This window comes from Penaeus chinensis, chromosome 12 (assembly GCF_019202785.1).
Source record: "Penaeus chinensis breed Huanghai No. 1 chromosome 12, ASM1920278v2, whole genome shotgun sequence".
Taxonomy (NCBI): domain Eukaryota; kingdom Metazoa; phylum Arthropoda; class Malacostraca; order Decapoda; family Penaeidae; genus Penaeus; species Penaeus chinensis.
In genome coordinates, this window is record NC_061830.1 from 8365286 (window position 1) to 8387785 (window position 22500).

At 41.6% G+C, this 22500-nt stretch overlaps 2 protein-coding genes across 5 annotated transcripts in view; one reads left to right on the forward strand and one right to left on the reverse strand.

The window, feature by feature from the left end:
- The window catches only part of LOC125030953 (transcriptional adapter 2B-like), a 32638-nt gene extending 20075 nt beyond the window's left edge, over positions 1-12563 (forward strand). Inside the window, exons 13-15 of the mRNA XM_047621372.1 lie at positions 8805-9079; positions 10847-10909; positions 11253-12563. Of these exons, the coding sequence (XP_047477328.1) occupies positions 8805-9018 (214 nt within the window). The 3' untranslated portion in view covers positions 9019-9079; positions 10847-10909; positions 11253-12563. The remainder of the gene's footprint in view (positions 1-8804; positions 9080-10846; positions 10910-11252) is intronic.
- Positions 12564-12619: 56 nt separating this feature from the next.
- LOC125031165 (ras-responsive element-binding protein 1-like) overlaps positions 12620-22500 on the reverse strand; it is a 212849-nt gene continuing 202968 nt past the window's right edge. For 2 of the 4 annotated variants that reach the window (XM_047621729.1, XM_047621732.1), the window contains exons 4-6: positions 20020-20321; positions 14491-18291; positions 12620-14358 (exon numbers count right to left, since the gene is read on the reverse strand). In XM_047621729.1, the coding sequence (XP_047477685.1) occupies positions 14074-14358; positions 14491-18291; positions 20020-20321 (4388 nt within the window). In that variant the 3' untranslated portion in view covers positions 12620-14073. Of the gene's footprint in view, positions 14359-14490; positions 18292-19663; positions 19917-20019; positions 20322-21754; positions 22151-22500 lie in introns of those variants that run through there. The other 2 variants (XM_047621730.1, XM_047621731.1) reach the window with 2 other exon arrangements.

Genomic DNA, 22500 nt, shown 5'->3' on the forward strand with positions numbered 1-22500 from the left:
GAGGTTAAATCTTTATATTAACTTTATATTAATCACAACATGAGTTCCTGATACTGCACAGAGCTACACAAGGGGGTGCATGGAAGTCATTTGCTTAAAAAAATAGAGCCATGGGAAATATAGTTGTGGCTGTTGCATCAAGGATTGTATTGGTGATGAAGCTAAGAGATGGCTTGGGGTAACCTAGAATTATCCACAAATTTAGTGGACAGTCTCTTTAATCTAGAATCCCAAATCTTTTATGAACTTAGCTTACCCTTTGGGGAAAGAGATTGCCACTCTCCACCTTGAAGCTTCATATAGAAGGTAGTGCATGTTAGGTTATCAGTGCATGTTAGGGTATGGCACCTGGAGGAGGAATCATGTGATGGCTGACGCAAGACTGCTGAGTTGTTGTATACTAAGGGGGTAGGCTGAGAAAAAGTCTTAGGGTGGAATGGTGTTAGGACAATTTAGGTCCATGGAGTTGAAATATGTGTCGAAACATACAGTGTCAACATTCCTGGGAAGCACTGATAAAAGGTGTTAATGTGAAAGGGAAAAAAAATTGTGTGTGCTCATTCACTATAAGAAGAGGTACCTGTTTTTAGGCATTTTGATATCTGCTGCATATATACCCAATGGGTCAGTTCAGAGGATTTTTTTTGAAAGATAATTAGATTCAAGAAATATGCAAAAAGAAGTTGAGTTATTTAATGGGAGTGGCAAAAAGTACTTAAGGGGACCGTCCCTCAAAATGGTGGTGGCAGGCTAAAAAGGGGTAGAGGGGTGAAAGGGGGTAAATTTGCCCCCCTCAATAAACTTTATACTACATACTTCTCTTGTGTACCGCTTTTGGCCCTCACTGCTGCATACTTTGCAATGAAAAAAAATTAGATTGACGTGAGCTTTTTAAAAATTTCAGTCCTGTTTTTCTTTGGCAATCTTTTTTTTTTTTTTTTTTTCTTGTTTTATTTATTTATTATTATTATTATTATTATTATTATTTTTGGGGGGGGAGGAAACTAAGGCAAATTTTTTAAAAAGCTCACGTTAATCTCTTTGCAAAAAGTTTATTGGGGGGGGCATCTGGAAATTTCCACAAATTTTATACCAAAAGTGTAGAATGCTAAAATGAACAAAATACCCAATTTTGAAGAAAATCGGTAAGACTGTTTGGATTTTATTGATATGAAACAAATTTACCCCCCCCCCCTTTTCAGCCTGCCACCATCATTTTGAGAGACGGTCCCTGTAAGACTGAATAGTGTTGTTTCCTGATTGTTAGGAAAGCTTTATTATGGTGGAATATGTAGGAAATGAAAGTTTTTAAAATGGAACCAGTTATTTTTATTGTGAATATGCGGATTCATCATTTTCATATAACATTAGTTATATTATCATACCTCCATTCATAAGTTACTTCTATTAACCAATATCTAAGCAACTTAAGATTGGAAATGCATTCTTAAAAGAAAAAATGTCATGGCAAGGACAAAAGTAATGAAATTAGAACAGGTTAAAATATCACTGTCAAACAGTCATCAGGATCTGAAGTGGGGTAGAAATTTCAGTAGTATAATTGGAAAGAAAGGTTAATAAAAGTGATCAACTTTTCTATTTTGTCAAGCTAACTAGGCAAATATTTATGCTTTGAAGTAAAGACACATTGAAGTGGCAGGGATTTGAATTAATCTTGACAATAATAGGGCATAACTAGGGTGCTTTACACCAAGAGGTGTAGGGAAGTAATATGAATGTCTTGCTACTGTATTGGAATTGAACCTTTCCAAACAATTTTCAAGCCATGCATGACAGGCAAGTTTTTGGTCAGATGACAGATGTCAGAGGGGTTTGGTTAGGTTGTGGCTTAGACTATGTTAGTCACAGTGCACTAGTCAGAATGGGAGAGTTGTGCTGTGCATCTATATGCAGAGCTCCATATGCAGAGCTCCAATCTTACAAAGTTGTCTGAAATATTTTTTCAGTTTTGTGAATGAAGACCATGGAGACGTGGGTCCACAGAAAGAAAAGATTATGATCACTGAATTATCCCTACACAACTTCATACACAGTTGCTCAGGTGTTATGAGATCTGATTTCCCAGTGTGGTGAATATGTTATCATGGTCACCCTCACAAGATAAAATTAGAAGGGAGGGCTATGATGCTAGGCAGGCAAATTATTGTTAGAAAAAGAAAATAAAGAAAAACAAAGCTTTGGCTGACTTAGACAGGCTATAGCTGACTTAGACAGGCTATAGCTTTAGCTGTAGAACTAATGTTGTTGGAACCATACAGAGGTGGGGGGGGGAGGTAGCCAAAGTAGGGAGTGATGGGGAAAAGCTAATAGGGTGGGAGGGAGGAATAGCTGTCAGCAACTTCTTAAGGATATTTGTTTTTGTGGGAAAGATAGGCAGCTGATGGTGGGATTAAGCATGATAAGGGGCCAGGCATTAATATCAGCTTGCAGTTGTGGCAGTGCCCTCAGGAAAGGCTGGCATTGAGGTGAAGGATGTTATATTCACACATGCAAGCTAATCTTTTTCTCTCTCTCTCTCTCTCTCTCTCTCTCTCTCTCTCTCTCTCTCTCTCTCTCTCTCTCTCTCTCTCTCTCTCTCTCTCTCTCTCTCTCTTCTCTCTCTCTCTCTCTCTCTCTCTCTCTCTCTCTCTCTCTCTCTCTCTCTCTCTCTCTCTCTCTCTCTCTCTCTCTCTCTCTCTCTCTCTCTCTCTCTCTCTCTCTCTCTCTCTCTCTCTCTCTCTCTCTCTCTCTCTCTCTCTCTCTCTCTCTCTCCCTCTCCTCCCCTCTCCCCCTCTCCCCCTCTCTCTCTCTCTCTCTCTCTCTCTCTCTCTCTCTCTCTCTCTCTCTCTCTCTCTCTCTCTCTCTCTCTCTCCCTCTCCCCCTCTCCCTCTCCCTCTCCCTCTCCCTCCCTCCCTCCCTCCCTCCCCTCCCTCCCTCCCTCCCTCCCTCCCCCCTTTCCCCCTCTCTGCCTCTCTCCCTCTCTCTTTCTCTCTCCCTCCCTTCCCCTCCTCTCTCTCCCTCTCTCCCCCTCCCCCCCCCCCTCTCTCTTTCTCTCTCCCTCCCTTCCCCTCCTCTCTCTCCCTCTCTCCCCCTCCCCCCCCACTCTCTGCCTCTCTCCCTCCCTCTCTCTCTCTCTCTCTCTCTCTCTCTCTCTCTCTCTCTCTCTCTCTCTCTCTCTCTCTCTCTCTCTCTCTCTCTCCCTCCTTCCCTCCCTCCCTCCCTCCCTCCCTCCCTCCCTCCCCCCTCCCCCCCCTCCCCCCCTCCCCCTCTCTCCCCTTCTCTCCCTCTCTCCCCTTCTCTCCCTCTCTCCTCTTCTCCTCCTCTCTTTCTCTCCCCCCCTCTCTCTCTCTCTCTCTTTTCTTTCTTTCTCCTTCCCTCCCCCTCTCTCTCTCCTCCTTCCTTCCTTCCTTCCTTCCTTTCTTCTCTTTCTTACTCCCTCTCTCATTTTCCTTTCGCCTTCCTTCCTCTTCCTCCCTTCCATGTCTTCTCCTTCCTTCCTGTCCTTCCTCTCTCTTCTTCCTTTCCTCCCACCTCTTTTTCCTTTCCTCGCTCCCCTTCTCCCCCCACTCTCTGTAAATGAGTCAAGTTGAAAAAGTTTGTTTCATGGTAGTTATGTTTTGTTTTTGTTTGTTTTTTTCAAATTTTGTTCATTAGGAATAACTAATGTGCTATAGCTTTTTATTAATTTTAATATGTTGCACCATGGTCATTATATATAAAGACAGATATTACAATATAACAAATACACAGACTCATAGTCATTGTTTCATAAACAAGTGTATGCATGTATGCATTCACATATTCAGATGATGACCATGCATGCATGTAAGTAAGCATGAGCACGTGCGCACACAACTTCCATTTGTGGGTAGATGGAAGATTCCTAAAGAGAGATAGACAGAAGAGCAAGAGAGGTGGCATGAGGCACCATGAGGATGGCTCCCCAGCTTATGATGTAAGTAGAGTCTGTGTGCCATGTTTTAAAACTAATGATCAGGCTATAAGGACTATCCACTTCAGTCAGCAAGGGTAGGCTTTGGGGCCTTTGCAAATAAGAACTATTTTCATGGGCAAGAACACACATCATCACCACTTAAGATTTTTGGTTGTTAAAAAATTCAGGTCCTCAGCCACCCCATTGGCTGGGGGTACAATTTGCTAGATTTTTGTGAATTTTGTTGCGCACAGATAGTTCCACTTACGAGTCAGTTAACCCAATTCGCTGGGAAAATGTGATGTTCACTGTAGTATTGTTTTGTGGAATGGATCTACAAGGAGATGGTTCCACAAGTGCACAGCTAGGGAGTTGATTAGTAATCTTTGTCCCCTCACCAGATTTTACCCTCCCTTGAGTTTTTGGATATATTTTTTTTTCTGTAATGCTATTATTATAGATGTTTGTTATTATTATTATTTACATTGTCATTATTACAATATTATTTACAATACTAATAGCAATAAAAAAAAAGAAGAAAAATCTGAAAATCAGATTAAAAAGTGGACAGGTTCAGATAGGTCGGACTTAGTGATTGATTCATTGGTGCCCAAATACTTCCGTAGACATCTGTGTAATACAAGCAATAAACTAAACTCATTGAGAATGTCATGTCTGTACATTCTATCCCCTGACAGCATTGGGTTAACAGACCCTACATGACCTCACCTGTTTGCCCATTCCTAGAGTTTTTGGGAAGATTTGTCTTTCTTGTGCTATTGATATTGATACTGTTATTATTATTATTATTATTATTATTATTATTATTATTATCATCATCATCATCATAGTGAAATACTTAAAGCAATAAGATTTTTTTTTAAATAAGGAAAGGTGAGAGAGGTAGGACTAATTATTAACTCACTGACTAAGTACTTTTAGAGCCATCTATATGTAAACACAATTAATAACTAAAATTACTGTGGACATGACATGTTTGTCATGCCATCTATACCCAAGGAATAAAACAAAATGCCAGTTACTCTGCATAGCTCCTCTGTCAGATAGTAAATGCAGAGCAAATGGATCTTCATATTGAAGGGAATAGATTATAAGATGACTATATATTTTAGCATTTGAAAGAAAACTGTATTTTTATATTTGAAGATATCACTTTCAGAAGAATGAGACGAGTTAATATCATAAGTAAAAATTGTTTTCTATGTTTATGACTTATGATATTTTGGATGTTGAGAAGTTAAAATATATATTGCTGTCTTTGTGTAAATAAGATAGGATTAGAAACAGGCAATTTTTAACATCAAATCATGATACTCTTTCTAGTTAACAAGTTCCTTTGTAACATATTCTTGTGCGAGTAAACTTGGATGTCAAAATATATGGTCATGAGGGTTATGTGGATATTTACTTTTAATTTTATTTGACTTGTTTTTTTATATATTTTTTTGTGACTGCTGTTTATTTATTTGTGTGTCTCAGTGTAGCTAAGCATAAGCTGGGATGTCTGTAGAAGACTGATTCCAAAAATTGTGGTTTCTTGCAGAGGTCTTCCCTATTTTTAATCTCTCTAGTTTGTGTGGGGTTTTTGATTAGTTTGTTGATGTTCACCGGTATTTTAGATTGGAGTAAGAGTCAATGAGATCCATGAAAATGTAGTGTTTGTACATTTCTATGTGCATGTGTTGGTAATTTAACATTTACATGCATGGTATGTCTATTGTGATTTAGTTCATTGATTCTGTTTAAATATAGAAGGCTCCACAAGAGCTTAGTCACTAAGAAGTTGATTACTAGTCCTAAGTATCTCACCTGTTTACCTTTTTCTATGATTTTGGGAAGATTCTTTTCTGTTGTTTATTGCTATTATTTGAATAATCATAATGTCAGTAAAGATAGTAACATTATTGCTATTAATAGTACTAGGAAAACAAAAATCCTGAAAATTCCAGAAATAGGGGAATCTGATGAGCCCTCACAACTACTAATTGACTTAGCACTTGTGGAGCCATCTGTGTGTAAGCAAAATTCATCTACAGTGGACAGGACATGTACCCCGCAACAAGAACTGAAAAGAAAATATGCATTTTATATTTATTTATAGCATTTTATTTTTGATGATGAAAAGAATATTGATTAGTTTATTTATTTATTTATTTATTTATTTATTTTTCTTATTTTCTCTGTCTAAGGATTTTTATTTAATGCATTTGAAATGTACAATTTTTATATACTTTTTTTTTTTTCATTGTTTTTTTTGTTTTTTTTTGCTTGGTGCATTTGATCATCATCATCTGCTTTTCTTCTTCTGCATCTTCTTCTGCTTCTTCTGCTTCTTCTGTCTCCTCATCCTCATCCTCCTCATCCTCCTTCAATCTGCATCATTCTTGTTTCTGGTTCTTGAGTAATTTTCAAGTAAGAGAAAGGTTGAATGAATATGTTTTAGTTTATGACATGGAGCATTCTTTGTATGCATTATTTTTATGTATATGTATGTAACAGATGCCCAACTCTGTTTTTATGCTATATGTATTTGGTTTCATTGTTCATTTTGACCACATTCTCTATCCATCTTTGGCATGCTATTCCTCATGTATTTGTTTATTTTATTATAATTATCATTGTATTATTTTATTATTATCATCAGTAGTAGTAGTAATTAATTATTATTTTTTAAAATGCTTTTTATTTGTACAATGCTGGGAGCATTGTCCAGAATTTATGAGGGATTATAGGATTGTGTCTATGAACAGACCACTGGAAGAAGACTTTGGATATCTGGTTGACAAAAGGGGGTCTGATTCACCCTGTTTACTCCCCAAAATATCTGTGAACATAATAGACAAGTTGTAATTGGTTAAACATTGGCTATAGATACTTGTACTATTTACTGTATTTTTTGTGAATTTTCTTGCACACAGATGGCTCCATAAGTGCTCAGCCACCAAGGATTCAATTAGTAGGATTTCCCCTTCATTGATTTTTTTTTCTCTTTCTAATGCTATTGATATCAATTGTTATTATTATTATTATGATTATTATAATGGTATTAAAATACTAGTTACAATAAAAAATAAAGAAAATATCTCTGAAAACCAAGGGAAAGGGTAAACAGGTGAGACAGGTTTGCCAAGTAACTTCTTTCCAACTAAGTATTTGTGGAGCCATCTTTGTATGAAGACTAAACTTAACATTACAATGGACATGGCAAGTGCATTATGACATCCTCACACAATAGGTTAAAGGTTCAGGATACGCTGAAAAGACCAAACAATAACAGGAGGTAGGTTGCAGTCCTTGTGCATTTAGGTGTCGAAAGTATATCCAATAACATTGCAGCACTATTATACATCTGCTTCAGGAAGTTTCAGCTGTACACTTAGTAACACTTAGTTTTTGCAGCATGAATTGCAGCTTGAAGCATGATTTATAAACAGATATTTTGGCTAGAAATAGAAAAAGGGATCAAAGATAGGTTTGTCTGCCACTGTTACTGTTCCCTGTATTGCTCAAGGCTACTATTTTTTGGATGAGCATGACTTTTTGAGATATGTTTAGCAGATTATTGGGGAAAGAAAGAAGATAATGCTGAAGGTCTGAAGTTTATATATATGGTGAAGCCTTCTTCATGATGAACAGAAAGTGTTATGCTAGAAGAGGTTGATTTTAAAATATAGAAGGCTTTAATCTGACATGGATTGTGATTTTCCTGAATGTGACTACAGGATAGATGTGGCTAGTGTTTGCAGTGAAGTCTGTACTGTAGTGAATATTGGTCCTTTTTTTTTTTTTTTTTGGTGTGTCTCAGGCAGGAATCAAAGTGATGAGAAAAAAATCTGTGGTTGTCACCCATCACAGCTTACATCATCAAGCATTGTTAGACATTGGACTTTTTGTATGCAGGAAGGGAAACCACATTGGTGAGATAACAGAAAAAATCCACAATGTAAACAAAATCTTGTTTTGATTTGACCAGAAGATAAATCCCTAATCTGGGTTGGAATGCTGTTGTGCTTACTTGATTTATTTACTTGCAGGTTTTTTGCTATTCATTCCATAAATAAGATGTGAAAATTAGAAGTTTGAAAGATCACTAGGTAGTTAAAGACTGAATGTGAAGTGTGCTTGTGCAGTCTAACGAGAGCTGTAGAATGTATGTTTTTCACAGAGTATTGCTTGTGGAGCCATAGATGTACATCTTTCTTTTAGATCTTAGAACTTGCTTTTTCAAATGACTTGAAGCTACCATGGAAGTTCCATTTGTAAGTGTTAGTATTAAGTGGAATTGGGATATTTCCAAGTAATAATAGTGTACTTGCAGTAAATGATTGGGTTTTATGTTTAATAGCACTTGCTGTAAATGTAGAAGTATTTTAAAATACATTATCAAATATTTACACAAATTAGTCAGTTAGTCCTAGATAATATCTTATTTATAGGAGTTTTACATACTGTCCCTTAAATTAGTCATGCAATGTCCCCCAAAACAAGAGAAAAAGAGAAGAAATGCAGTACCCTTATAATATCTTCTTTTACTTTTAATCAATATTTTGCTCAGTAAATTATCTATTCATTACCTGGTTAAATATCAAGCCAGTTTGGTGTTGTAGCTATTTAAGGCTTTAAAGGAAAGATGTCTGGATATGACGGTTGTTTGTTCTCCTTTATAGAGCTCTAGACAAGGAAGTGAAGGTAGTGTTTGAGATTAGTGTGTGCTATGTGTGTATGTGGCAGGAATGCCCTGTTAAGTTAAAAACTGACAAATCATTGTCTTATATTGTATGAATATTTAGACAATAATTGGCATACTAAAGAGTCTTAGCTGATGATCTAATCTCTTTAACTCAAACAGCAATTTCCCTTTCCTCTCTGTACCTGTGCAGAAACGACGCAAGAAGTCCGAAATGTTTAGCAGAAAAAAAATTCACGCCTCTCGATACTGGCGGTGGAAGATGGCTCAGCGGGAGCTTGAGCGGCAGCAGCGGGAACAGCAACGACATCTCCAGCTGGGGGAACGGGAGCAACACGCAGCAAGCACAACAGGGGGGGACTCAAGGGGGGAATGATGACCCCATTGCAATATCCATGTTACCAGGCTACCATCTTTTGTCCCAGAAGGAAAGAAAGGTAGGAAAATGAGCAGTTTTTGTTCTGATTGTGATTGTGGTGATGGGGATTTTCATCATTATCATCACAATGACACGATGATTTCATCATCAACACCAATAATCAATATATTTTAGATATTGATTTTTTTTTTTGTAATAGATGTTAGATATGATCATGAGTTGCTTGTGTAATACTAATATTTTCTTATTGTGCATTAGACATGTACTACTTGATTTTTCTTTGAGTGTCTTTTCTCTGGATTGCATTTGTCCTGTGATACTAAACAAAGGCATTTGTATATATTTTATGCTTTTCAGTATTTTATTGATTAGAGTTAATATGTCATTTCTGTCAGAATATGAATATATAGAGAACCTCCTCTGTTTCTGACCTTATTCCAGTGCTAATACTGTAAAATAAGTAATGTCATTTCTTGCACAGTAATAGTTAGATAGATTTATAATTGTAGTTCTTTCCTAAGCATTCTTACCCACAAAGAGACCTGTCCATAACCATAATTAGCAGTAGCTAGCATGCATGATTCACTCAAGTTCTCTGAATAATAATTATCATTAACAATTAATTGGTAAATTATAAAGAGAAGTCAATTGGTGTCCATGTCTATAAATTTTCATTCTGAAATACTTATAGGTTAAATATATAATATATGTAAAATAAATTCTTAGTTAATCTGATGCCACAGGGTTGGCATGTACATTCACACCATGCCCACAGTGAGTTTAATTTATTAACTGTCTTTACACATAGATGGCTCCACAAGTACTAAGTCACCAATGAGGCAGTTATGAGTACTACATATCTCACCTGTTTACCCTTTTCTTGTTTTCTGTGTGCAGAAACATTTCACAAAACAGTACTACAGTGAACACTGCATTTTCCCATTGAAGATGGGTTATAACTTTTGGTGTTCAGATTTTTCCTTCCTTCATAATTTGAGCATCTAAAATTTGCACAATTTACAAGTATTTCTCTTGACCATTGTTAACCACAAGCCACCATGAATAATTTTTTGGGGGGAAAATGCATTTTTTGGTGAAATTTCTCTGCACATACATGGCTCTGCTAGTGCTTAGCCACTAAGGAATCAGTTAATAGACCTTGTGACCTTACCTAATTTCACCATTCCTTAAATTCGGGGGAAAACCATTTATTTTGACCAATGCCATGAATATTGATGGTATTATTTTTTTTTATAGAAATTATAATTACTATGATGTTACAAACATTAGTAACATCAAAATAAGATAACAAAATATTTTTGGAAATCAAGGAAAAGGGTAAATGGGCAAGACAGGCAGTACCCGTAATTGGCTCATTGGTGACTTAGTATAAGTGTAGCCATCTATGTGTAAAACAATTAATAAATAAAGTAAACTTACAGTGGGCATGGCATGTGTGTACATACTATGCCCATCGGCTTTGGGTTAAACACTAAATTAAGTTTATTGATTTTTTTTTAGTTAAGATTCAAGTTCATGAAAATGTTACAGGATAATCATCATTGTCATTTGTCATTTCTTTCTATTAGTTCATGGAAACACTTTGATTACACATGTTTTTTATTGTTTTGCTTAACTGTAGTATGGATAGTCAGGTGCTCTTACTAGAAAATAAGACATGACTTGTAAACATTTGATTTAAGGGGAGTTTTTTTGATCATACAGATTTCAGATTCCTTTACATCTCTTGTCTTCACAGGTTTGTGGCTGAAAAGTCATTTTTCCCTACATGATACAATTACTGATACAGGTGTATGATTTTCAGTTGTGTGCCTCCTCAAATATCAAGCCATCACAGTACATTGCTTACAAAGCTGTTTTACTTAAGGTAAGCAAAGCAGAGAATGCTATTTAAGCATGATTTTATTTTATAGATATTTTACGTGTTTTATACTAAAAACCCAAGTTTGTATGCAATGTGTACAAGGGCCTTGCATTAGGATTGCTGATTTGATTACATTAAAAATACTGACTTGCATATTCTGATTTTGTCAGACTAAAATTAGGGAAGTTATTTGTGATATGGATTGTATTAAAAAAAATATATACATTTTCTTGTTAATCCTTGTATTTTTCTTTTATTTTATTTTCCCACAAGGTTCTTGAACTAGAATAGGGTAAATTCTGGTTAAAAAAAAAAAAAAAGTACAAACTTTATTATTTGTTTGCAGGACGAAGGTGACAAGCGTCAGGCAGGTGTTGGATCAACTACACGAGGGGGTGTATGCACTCCCCAAGGCCTAGACTCTCACTCTCAACGCATGATAACCACTTTCATGACCCAAGCGGGCTGGATCTCCTCGTTCACATGACCACCCTTTAATTTTGGGATCTGAGCAGCTGGATCTACATCTACAGCACAAGAATCTTTGGCATGTAGATCTTAAAGGCATTATTCTGCTGCAATGACCCCAAAATAATAAAAATGTGTCAAGAAAAATAAAAGGAATAAAGGTAATCATATGAAAAGTGATAGCTAAAAGAGAGGAAAAGTGTGGAATAAAGAAAAAGGAGAGAAAATAGAAAATATTTGCAGTTTGAAAGTCATGCATCCCCCCATTTTTTTCCCCCCTTTCCTTTTTTTTTTCTTTTTTCTTTTTTTCTCTTTTTTTATTTTTATAAGGAATGATACTATTGGATGCTTAGCTGGTTCACTTTTATGCTGATTACATATCGGAGTCTTTTAGGCATTTTGTATGAGAGCTTCATAATTATTAAGAAATTTTGAATACCAGTCAGTATTCCTTGGAAATTTGTTATATATATGTGGAGCTTTCATATGGTGAATGTTAAATGGTGTTAATCCATGGAAAATCAGTACAATACTGATTAGAAAAGCCTGCCTTCCCTATGCTCCTTTTGATTCAGTAATGAATTTTGGTAAAACTGAGTTGCAATATTTGCATAATGCTTGTACTGGTGATGGTGATATTATATTTTAAATTTTACATATTAGCATCTGCAGGTATACTTTCTCCTTTTTAGACACATGCACTTCTTAAGTACCACTAGTAGCTAAGTATAGTATAAAAGGATATTTGTAATCAAAGGAAGTAATTGATTAAACTTACTTTTTAGTGTGGATATTGTACCTGTGAACATGTCCTCGTATTTTTTTTTTTTTTTTTTTTTTTTTGTATTTTGTTTAATTAATATTCTGATGGAAACCAGGCAAAAAAGCAGTCAAGTGCAGTGCTTATTGATTTTTTTTCTAGTCAGGATTGATTCGAGTTCAGTAACATTTATCAACTCAAATTTTTTTTTTTTTTTTTTTTTTTTTCCATATCAGTTGCTGATATTTTGCTCACCATTATAACTTTTAATGTTCAGAAGGTGTTCATCTAATCATTGTATAATTTGGTCACTGAAAAGAAGGTGCATACCAAGAAATATTGTTTAGTTTAGATTTAAGGACATTTAATTTTTATACAAATCTTCTGTACCTGGATATTTATCATTTTTAAGAGAGACGTAGTATTTCATGTATCGTTTTATTCTTCCTTTTGTATGGTGTTTAGAGGTTTGAAAAGAAATGTGGTTTCAATCACAACTATTTATTCCAAAGCTTTTTAAAGTGGTGCTGTAACATACAAACAAAACACTCATCAGAACAAGGTGATTGAACAGTATGGGACAAGAGTATCAAAGAGCATAGTGTATATAGAATGCCTTTGGTTTAGTGACATTATTCATTTAAATATATGTATATATATATATAATAACATTATTATATATATGACTTGCATAATAATGCCATAAATCAATAGCTTATTAAATTATTTTGTTTGGAGAGATCATTTAAAATTTTACTAACAACCTTGGAATAGAATTCGCATATTATATTACCTTTCATAGAAAAAACACATCACTCAAATTCAAACACTTATCTACACACATCAAACTTCTTTGGAAACATGCAGAAATGATTGCATGGAAACAGCTTCACTGGATAAGTACAAATGGAATGTCAGAAATATTAAGAGGAGGAGTGTGACCTTAGGATACACACTGAGGACTAACCAACCCTGGAGTTCTCTGTGTCGTAAACAACATACACTGGTGGTGCAGAGTTGAGAAAATTAGATTTGATTTTTCTGACAACTTCTCACGTCCACGAATAATGTCTCCTTTACTTTGTTGACTAAACTGAAGCAAGGAATATTTTGAGGTATAGTTTGGAATGTTGATAATATAAACTAATAGGAACACAACTTTCAAAAGAAATTAATCTTAAAGGTAGTATAAATATACAAACTTTGGAATGAGAATGCAACCTTACAGATTACGAGATAAATTATTAGGACTAATTATTTACACACACTAACCATAACTTTGGCATTTAGCCTTAATACTTTGGAGATGAGGACTCGTTAAAGTATAAATAAAGATAAAGAAACTATTCGATCCCTGATCCATATAGATTGTCTCGATCTATTGTAGATATGCTATCATTCTTGGCATACACTTCTACCAAATATTTTAAACATTGGTATGTATTGGCTAAACTGGCAAATGAAAAGGTTAGGCACAAGAAATTGATTTTGGCCCCTTGTATTTGAACAAAATGTTTGGAATGTTGGCAACTAAAGAAAACTACTGGACAATATTTTGGCAGGTACTGTACAAGCAAACAAATAACAATAACGAGTAACAAAATCAACTGGGAGTTGAAGACATCACAGACTAAAGGAATGAAATCATATTAAACTAAATATATCAAACCACTGAATCATTATATACACACTATATACATAACGTTAACTTACAGATTACAGAAGAGTCTAGGGCACGTTGTCAAGGCACGAATTTTTAAATTTCAAGGCAAACTGTGAATGCATTACGAATGGAAAATAATAGAATAAGTAACCATTAATATGAACTACAAGCTATGACATACATTGCACTCAGCTAAGTATTGGAAAAGTTTTCTTGAACAGACACACCCTCATTGTAAAGACAGAAATCCCTCTTAACGGGGAAGTTCTGCATGCATTATCGCACCCCCAAGAGCTTCGCTGCATCATCTGCCGATTTAGATGTCAGCAAGTGATCGACAACTGCTCGTCTTGTTCCAAGGAGGTTGGAGATGAAGTCGGACCCTTCGGTTTCATCTTTGCGCTCCTCTTTAATTTCAGTCTTTATTGCTGGCGAGGACAAACTTCCCTCTTTTTGCTCAACAGCGGATAAGACAGGTGAAGAGTTTGTATGCTGGGTTGTAACGTGCTGCTTTAATTCAGCAAGACTCCAATATCGATTCAGGCAGAACATACAGCTCACCTGTAAAAGAAGAAAATTCTTCAGCACTTCTATTCATCATATAGTGCAGTTCAGTAATTCTACATACTGACAAGTCAATGTCACTTTTGTGTGATTTCAGCAATCAGGATGCTCAGAGGACACTGAACTTACCCTCTCTGTGGTAGTTGAATCTGGCGTTGGAGAAAGGGGGTCGTTGTTGTTCTCAGCTGTGACCGGCTCTATACTGGTAATTTTCTGAAAGTTTTCTGGATGGGCTTCTTTGACGTGCTGAACTGCCACCTCGCGACTTGCAAGCGGTACTTCACACACGTGGCAGCGAAACGGTCTAGCGTCGTCCCTCGAGATGGCCGTGTCGCTGGCCTTCTCGTGCTTGAACACTTCGTGCTTGCGGAGACTCTCGAGGCTGGTGAAAGCTGCACCCGGACACTTGGAACAGCGGTAAGGACGGTCTCCGCCGAGAGTGTGTGGGGAGTCGGGATGCTTTCTCAGGAGGTGGCGGTCACAGTTGGACTTGGTGGTAAAGGGAAAGTGGCACACTGGGCACAGGTATGGCTTTTGTCCTGTGTGAGTGCGGATGTGTCGCACAAGGGAACTGGACCATGGGAACTTTCTCTGGCAGAAAGGGCATTTTTGTTTTTGTGGTGCCGAAGAATAGGCACTGCGCTTGGCTTCTTCTGACATTGTGTTGGAGGAAGTGGAGTCATCTTCACCAGGGACTTCCTCCTCCCCCTCACTGCCAAAAAAAGGGAAGCTCTGACTGGAGGCCGTTGAGAGCAACGTGTGGACGCTAGCGAGGTCAGCACTGCTGTCTTCCCGACTTTTCTCTCCGCTGCTCTCCTGACCTTCCTCTTCTTCCTCGTCCTCGTCGTCCTCTTCTTCTTCTTCTTCCTCCTCCTCTTCCTCCTCTTCCTCCTCCTCTTCCTCCTCCTCGACTTCATGACCATCATCAATGACTAGCTCCCTCTCTTCCTCTTCTCTCTGCTCCACCTCCTCGCCTCTGTCTTCAGCTGCGTCCTTTTCGATCTTGATGATGAGCTGCTCTCTCACTGTCTCTGAAATCGTGTGTGGAGTGTCAGAGGCAGACGTGGGCGTGTCCGTCTCTGACCTGGGAGTGTTGACCCCTCTCGGCCGGTGTTGCCAGACGTCGGGATGCTGCTGCTTCATGTGCCGCTCCATGTTGGAACGGAGGGTGAAGCCTTTGTCGCACAGGTCGCATCTCCACGGGCGCTCCGTCCTGTACCGCCGCTGTTTGGGCTTTTTCATGAGGACGGAGTTGCGAATTGTGAAATGCATCACATCCTCGTCGCCGGGCTTGGAAATGGGCGTGGACTGACTGTCCGATGTAGACGAATCCTCGGATTTACTTTCACTGGATCGGATGTCGGGTCGGGGGATGCGGAGAGGGTTGCGGTGGGCGGCGACCATCGCCAGCGCCGACAGCGAGAACGAAGGGGAACTTTGCAGGAAGCCTCCGCTTAGAAGCCCGCCACCGGACGTCAACTGCAGGCCGCGCTTCAGCTCTTTCTGGTACTCTTCAAAGAAGGCGGGGTCCAAATTGCGCACGGGATGGTGCAGGCCGTTGTAAGGGTTCATGAGGAAGGAATACTGGTGGGGGTTAAAGGGACTGCACAGCGGCAGGTGCTGGGGGTACATGCCCAGGGAGAAGGGCGGCTTGGGGATTTTGAGCACTTCGGTCGTGGACTCTGACGACGGTTCGGGGCTCTTGGCCTCGTCGGGCTCCCTGCACTCCTCCTTGCGTGGCTTGGACAGGTCCTCGGGCTCAACCTGCTCGCACTTGACTTCGTTCACCTCGATCTCCTCGTCGTCGTCCTCCTCCTTCCTGTCATCCTCCTGCTCTCTCTTGGAGTTCATGCTGAGGTCCAGAGGCGCGTCCTCGTCGCTGGCGGAGAGCACGCTGGGCACGGGCGTGAGTGTGGGCGTGACGGACGGCGTAAGCGTGCGGCCAGGAACCAAGGGCGTTGGAATTCCTGCGTTGTGCGAGAAGGGCAGAGGGAGCGCCGGCGGCGGCGGTTGGTGGGAGGTAGTGAGGGGCATTGCGGTGAGAGGCAACTTGGAGAAGCTGAGGAGCGACTCGACGGGCGTGAGATCGTGGTGGTCCTGGTGGTCGTCGCGGGCGGCCTGGCTCACCACGAGGCTGTCAAGGGTGGGCCCCGTGGCGGCCTCCGAGTGCTGCTGGATCACGTGGCGCATCACGTCGTTCTCGGAGGAGAAGGCGCCGCCGCACAACTTGCACGAGAAAGGCTTGGTCATGCCCTCGGGGTGCGAGGAGCGGATGTGGTCGCGCAGCACGGACCGCGCCTTGCAGTCGATGTGGCAGATGTGGCACACGGTGTCCAGGGAGCGGTCGGTGCTGGCGCCCTCCTCCTGCGGCACGTACGACATGCAGCCCTTGACTTCGTCCCGCGACTGGCGCCCGTGGATGTTCTTGATGTGGCGCTCGCAGTTGGCCTTTGTGGTGAAGGCAAGGTTGCAGAGGTTGCACTCGTAGGGCGTGTCGCCCTTGTGGCTCTTCATGTGTTCCTTCAGAGTGTTCTTGTCGTTGCTGAAGAAGGTGCACAGGTTGCACCGGTACGGGGGAGCCACCATGTGGACCAGGTTGTGTGACTTAAGTTTGCGCAGGTTGGCGAACACCTCCTTGCACAGCTTGCACGGGTACTGGCCGTTCAGCTTCATCTCGCGGTAGCCTCGCGCGAACTGCTCGTCGTGCGAGAGCCCCGGGGCCGTGGACAGCAGGGGCCCGACGCTGCTGGCGGTGGTTGTGGTCGTGGCGGCGATGCGGCCGGCGGACGGGTGCTCGGGAGACGCCTTCGCTGAGTCTGCCGGCGCGGGCGAGTGCTGACCGGGGGGCTGCATGCTCAAGGGCGGCCTCAGTCCACTGGCGAAGATAGAGGCTGCCATCGAGGTGGCGGAGGCGGACTCGGCCTCCTGCTGCTTGAGTAGGTCCAGCACCCTGAGGAAGCCCTCCTTGCCCGGCTGCGGCTCCTCGCACAGGTGGCGTTGGTGGTGGTGCGTCAGCTCGACCACGTTGGAAAAGCTGAGGTCGCACCGGAGGCACCTGAGGGAGGAGGCGGATCCCGTGGAGGCGGCGGCGTGCTCGCGCATGTGCATGAGCCACGACTCGGCGCACGGGAATGTGATATGGCACAACTGGCACCTGTGTACCCCCACCCCCTCTCCGGGCTGCTGGTGCACACGGTCCCGCTCGCAGATCTCCTTGGCAATCAGGGGGAACTTAGGGCTCGAGAAGTCTGTGAGGGTGAGGTCCACCTGCGGCGGCGACGCTGTGGACGTGTGGTGAACCATGGAGTTGTGGAGGTGCAGCGCCCGGTAGTTCTTGAAGCCCACCTGACAGGTGGTGCACGCCACTTGGTACTCTGGGTGGATATTCTCCACATGCTGCTCGAGGGCGTGTTGACTAGGCTGCTCCACTCCGCAGGCGGGGCACGTCAGCTCCTCCTCCTCCACCTCGCTGGCGTTGAGGCGTACGGCCTTGGCGGACACCACGCTCTCCTCGTCCTCCAGGTGGCGCTTGCGGGGCGACGACGTTTCCTCCTCCGAGGCCAAGTCGCTGTCGCCCGTGTCTGAGCCTGCGCCTCCTCCGCCGCCGCCACCGCCGTTGCGGTAGTGCCCCCGGATGTGGCGGTGCATGTTCCCATTGGTGGTGAAGTGCGTGCCGCAGATGTGGCAGCGGAACGGCCGCTCGCCGGAATGTACCAGCATGTGCCTGTCCAGCGAGCTGTTGCTGCTTAGCTGCTTCTTGCAGATGCCGCAGCAGTACACTTTGGTGCCGTTGTCGGTCTCGATGACGTGGTTGTGCTTGCGGATGTGCTGTGTGAATTCGTGCTGGGCCGGGAGAACCTCCTCGCACACTGGACACGAGAAGTTTCCAGTCAGGCCCGCCTCGCCCTCGCCCTCACTCCCGCACGCCGTCTGCAACGAGAAACAACACTTGATTAACGGAATGGCCAGCGAAATGACCCCCGACCCCGCCGCACCGCACGCCGCCAGACGGCAGGTGCGACCCGCCGCCGCTACCTGTCACCCTCGCCGCCGCTGCCCCCCCCCCCCCCCTCCCACGCAGCGGCTTTCCTCGCTATAGTGGAGCGACTGCAGCGAGCGACGGTCTAATGGGCCGTATTCTCCGTATCCACTAAGTCTCCTCTAATCACACGCGAGTCACTAAAACCCTTGTTTGCACTCGCAACACTTGACGAATACATTCTACACATTTATCCACAGTACACAGTAGACCAAGCCCATCCTGCCCGAGAAAAAGGGCGTGGAGGATGTGGTTAGCAGTGCAAGGCAAGGATCTGCGTGGCTGATGCCCGCATTCATGCCATAACCCTGTCCTCGGTACATTCGCCACTGTATCTAAGTAAAACTCACACTTCGCAAACCATGTCCTATTCCGTTTTTAAAAATATTCTAAACTTGAAATAATCTAACGAAAAAATTATGCAAAATTAAAATAATAATAATAATAATAATAATAATAATAATAATAATAATAACAACAACAATAAACAGTACTATAAGTACTGCTATCAATTTGGTAACAAGTAACAGTAGTCTTAGTAGCAACAACTAATTAGAAATAGTAATAGTAGATGTAGAAGTAGAAATAGCAAAAGTAGTAATAATAATAACAAAATATAGTAGTACTACTATATTTTACTATATTATACTATAATGAAATCTAGAATAGTGCTTCACTTCTTGGCTGACCATCACGACATCACACCGCTTGCCACAAAACCAATTCATCACAAGATATTCACTTCACCGAGGCCCAGCCTCACTTCCAGCATTCGTGACTACTGTCGCGTGATCTTTAAAAGGCAAAAAGCGTGATTTCGTGAAACACCAAGACTAGAAAGAGTGCACGGGAGGCGACGCGCGTGAGCCAGAGTCTCGTGTGTGATGACGCCCTCTTATTTATTTATAAAGACCGGACATTACGCTCGCGCCAAGACGGGATGTCCCACAGGATTCCCCAGCAGAGGCATAAGGAAGGCGAAGGAAGGAAGTGCTGACGGCGGAGTTACTATCACACACGAGGAAAGTGGATCGCGCAAAGTGGAACATCACAGTGTGCGTCGCCCGAGGTGTGAGGCCAAGTCTCTCACACACTCGACTCGCCTCGGGCTTTTCACGACGCCGCCTCCGCACTGTCTTTCACTGACTCGGGAGGCACTGGCCGACTCCTTGTGAGTTTGCACTAAGTCTAAACACACACACACACACTGCCGAGTATGAATGCACACAAATAAAAACGACTAAGTGCATGACTGATTCTTACCATGTTAACACACATGGATATCACTCGCGAGAAGCTAGGGTGAAGTAGATCCGAGTATTGTTGAAGCACCATGAGTACAATAGTCCATCTGAGTACACAAACACAAGCAGAGCCTCATGCTACTGCTGCTACTACTACACGTGGTCGCGCCACCACCAGTTACAGCACACTGATCACGCACGCTCGGACTCGCGCTCCCGACACAGCGCGGGGCGTGGCGGCAACTTCAACGCTGCGCCGTGACGTTACGCCGAAGACTGCGCCAGTGTCCATCGGCAGTGACCAGGAGCCGGCACTGGTGGGGGGAGGGGGGCGGAAATAGGGGGGGAGAGGAGGAGGAAGAACGGTGCCCTTACCTCGACTTTGTGAACCTTCGCTGCCTTCCGCTTCTTGGCTCCTGAGAGAGGCTCTTGATTGGTCAAGATGTTGCTCTCTTCTCTTTCACTGGTGGGCTGGAGGCGAGCTGCGCTGTGATTGGTGGGCTCATTGGCCATGTGGGCGGAGTCTGGGGTCGGGGGCGCCTCTGGCGAGAGGGGGGTGGAGTTGTGGGAGGAGTCACGGGTGGGGTCACACTCCGCCCTCAGGGGGGAGGAGCCTGGGGGGGTCAACGTGCCCTTAGGCTCTGGAGACGCTGTTGCTGCAGCCATGTCTGTTTCACCTGCGGGAGAGAACAGTTCCTTTAGATGAATACGCCATATGGTCAGTACGCACAATGCTTCACAATCAAGAAATTACATAACACTAAACAGGGCTTGATTCGCACACTCGGAGAAACACGCATCTGCTATGACCTTAGATCAATAACCAATACAGATCGATTTTGTAGTAGTATCTTCGCGTTTCAAGGTAATTTTATGCGAAGCCTAACTAGAAATGGCTTTCAACGAGACAAGAAAAAATAGTATCACAGCCCTTGTATACATAAGGAACATTTCACCACTCATATCAAACGCCAGTGATAAGACGTGCATTTGGATTTCTCGCTCGTCCAATTAGAAGCTAAAATTACAAGCGAGAAATATCAAATTCACGTTATTTCTGCATGTATGTAATAACGATCATAAGAGTTAATTCTAACCTATTCATCACTTCACGCTAATACCTAATAAAAAAACGCTCTTCATCAAGAACTTGCACGCACAATGAAAAAAAGAAAAAGAAAAACAGTTAATTTCCAGTGTATGACAATAGAGTACGTGTTATTTGTTCATTTATTTTAATACCTAATCTCATTTACAACTTGCGCTAACAAGCCGCGGATTTAACACAAGCATCTATTGAGTTCATCATCTAATCTGTCACTCCGCAAGCTTAGAACTTATACTGAAGCAATAATTAAGATATATACACACATGCAACCCGTATATTATATATAATAAATGTATAAACATACATACATACATACATACACACACACACACACATACATATAGGTGAATATCGAATTTAATGATTTGCTCCATCGTTTTTATATACATATATTTGTTTTCATCTACATAGCATATATTTACAAACTAATAGCAAGTATACATGCATTTTATTTAGTTATGTGACTAATCATAAAATAATTTTACAAACCAACTACTTTCTATCGAGATAAATTAAGCAGGTGAAAATTAATAAAACCGCACCTTCAAATTCTATTCTCGTAAACAAGAAATTCAAAAATGTGTGCCACTGAGTTCACCCTTATTCATCTTCATAATTAGAACTATGTTAAAGTAATGTTAGAAAGAGGAGACGAGAGGAGAAAGGAGAGGAGACGAGAGAAGTGGTAAGGAAAGGAAAAGAAAGGAAAAAAAAAGAAAAGAAAAGAAAAGAGAAGAGAGAAGACGAGAGAAGACGAGAGGGAAGAAGAGAAGAGAAGGGAGAAAAAAGAGAAGAGGAGAGGAGAAGAGAAGAGAAAGGAGAAGAGAAGAGAAAAGAAGAAGAGAAGAGAAAGGAGAAGAGGAGATGAGAGAAGAGAAAGGAGAAGAGGAGAGGAGAGAAGAGAAAGGAGAAGAGGAGAGGAGAGAAGATAAAATTGAAGAGGACAGGTGAAAAGAGAGCGGAGAAGAAGGGCAGAGAGCAAAGAGAGGGGCGGTCACTTACAGAATACTGGCTGGTGATCTGGAGATGGAATGACGCCGAATATCTTGTGTCGGTACTCTTCTGTTGACACTACCATGTCTACCACTCTTCACGTCTACACACTAGTACGGTAATTAAAGCTTGTACCAAAACACTGCGGCGACAAAGCTGTCTACTTATTTTAAATAAAACATGCGTTCTTTGGTATACAACACTGACACCAGGTAAAGATGAAAAAAATATAGTAACACTTTTCCTGAGTCACCAGAAAGCTCTACTGGCTACTTCACTAGTTGCACTAAATAAAACGGTCAACTATTAACAACCATTTCACTGGACGGTAGTTGTTGCTATAGCCCTACCCTCAAGGGCAAAGACATTACTCGGTGAGAGTAATAACGTTATGACTAGTGAGAGGGTGAGAGAAGTACTGAGATGTGGCGAGCCTCCCAGGGTTTATATACCCTCCCGCCAGTTATCGTGTACTCATTTCCCTCCCTCTTATCCCTCTCCTTCCCTTTCTTCGTGCGTGGATTTTTTTTATATTCAATGCATTACGTACATTATGAGATTACTTAAATAAAAATATTTTAATTTTTCTAAAGATCTTAGAAGAGAAAAAAATGAGTAAAAGTAAGGCGACTTGGTAACTCTTCCCTCATCCGGTTATCATCCGCGGAACAACGTGGATCCAGATGACATCATTGCTGTTATTTACACCATTTATTCTCCTTATTTAAGATTATTCGATAACTATTATCTACCAC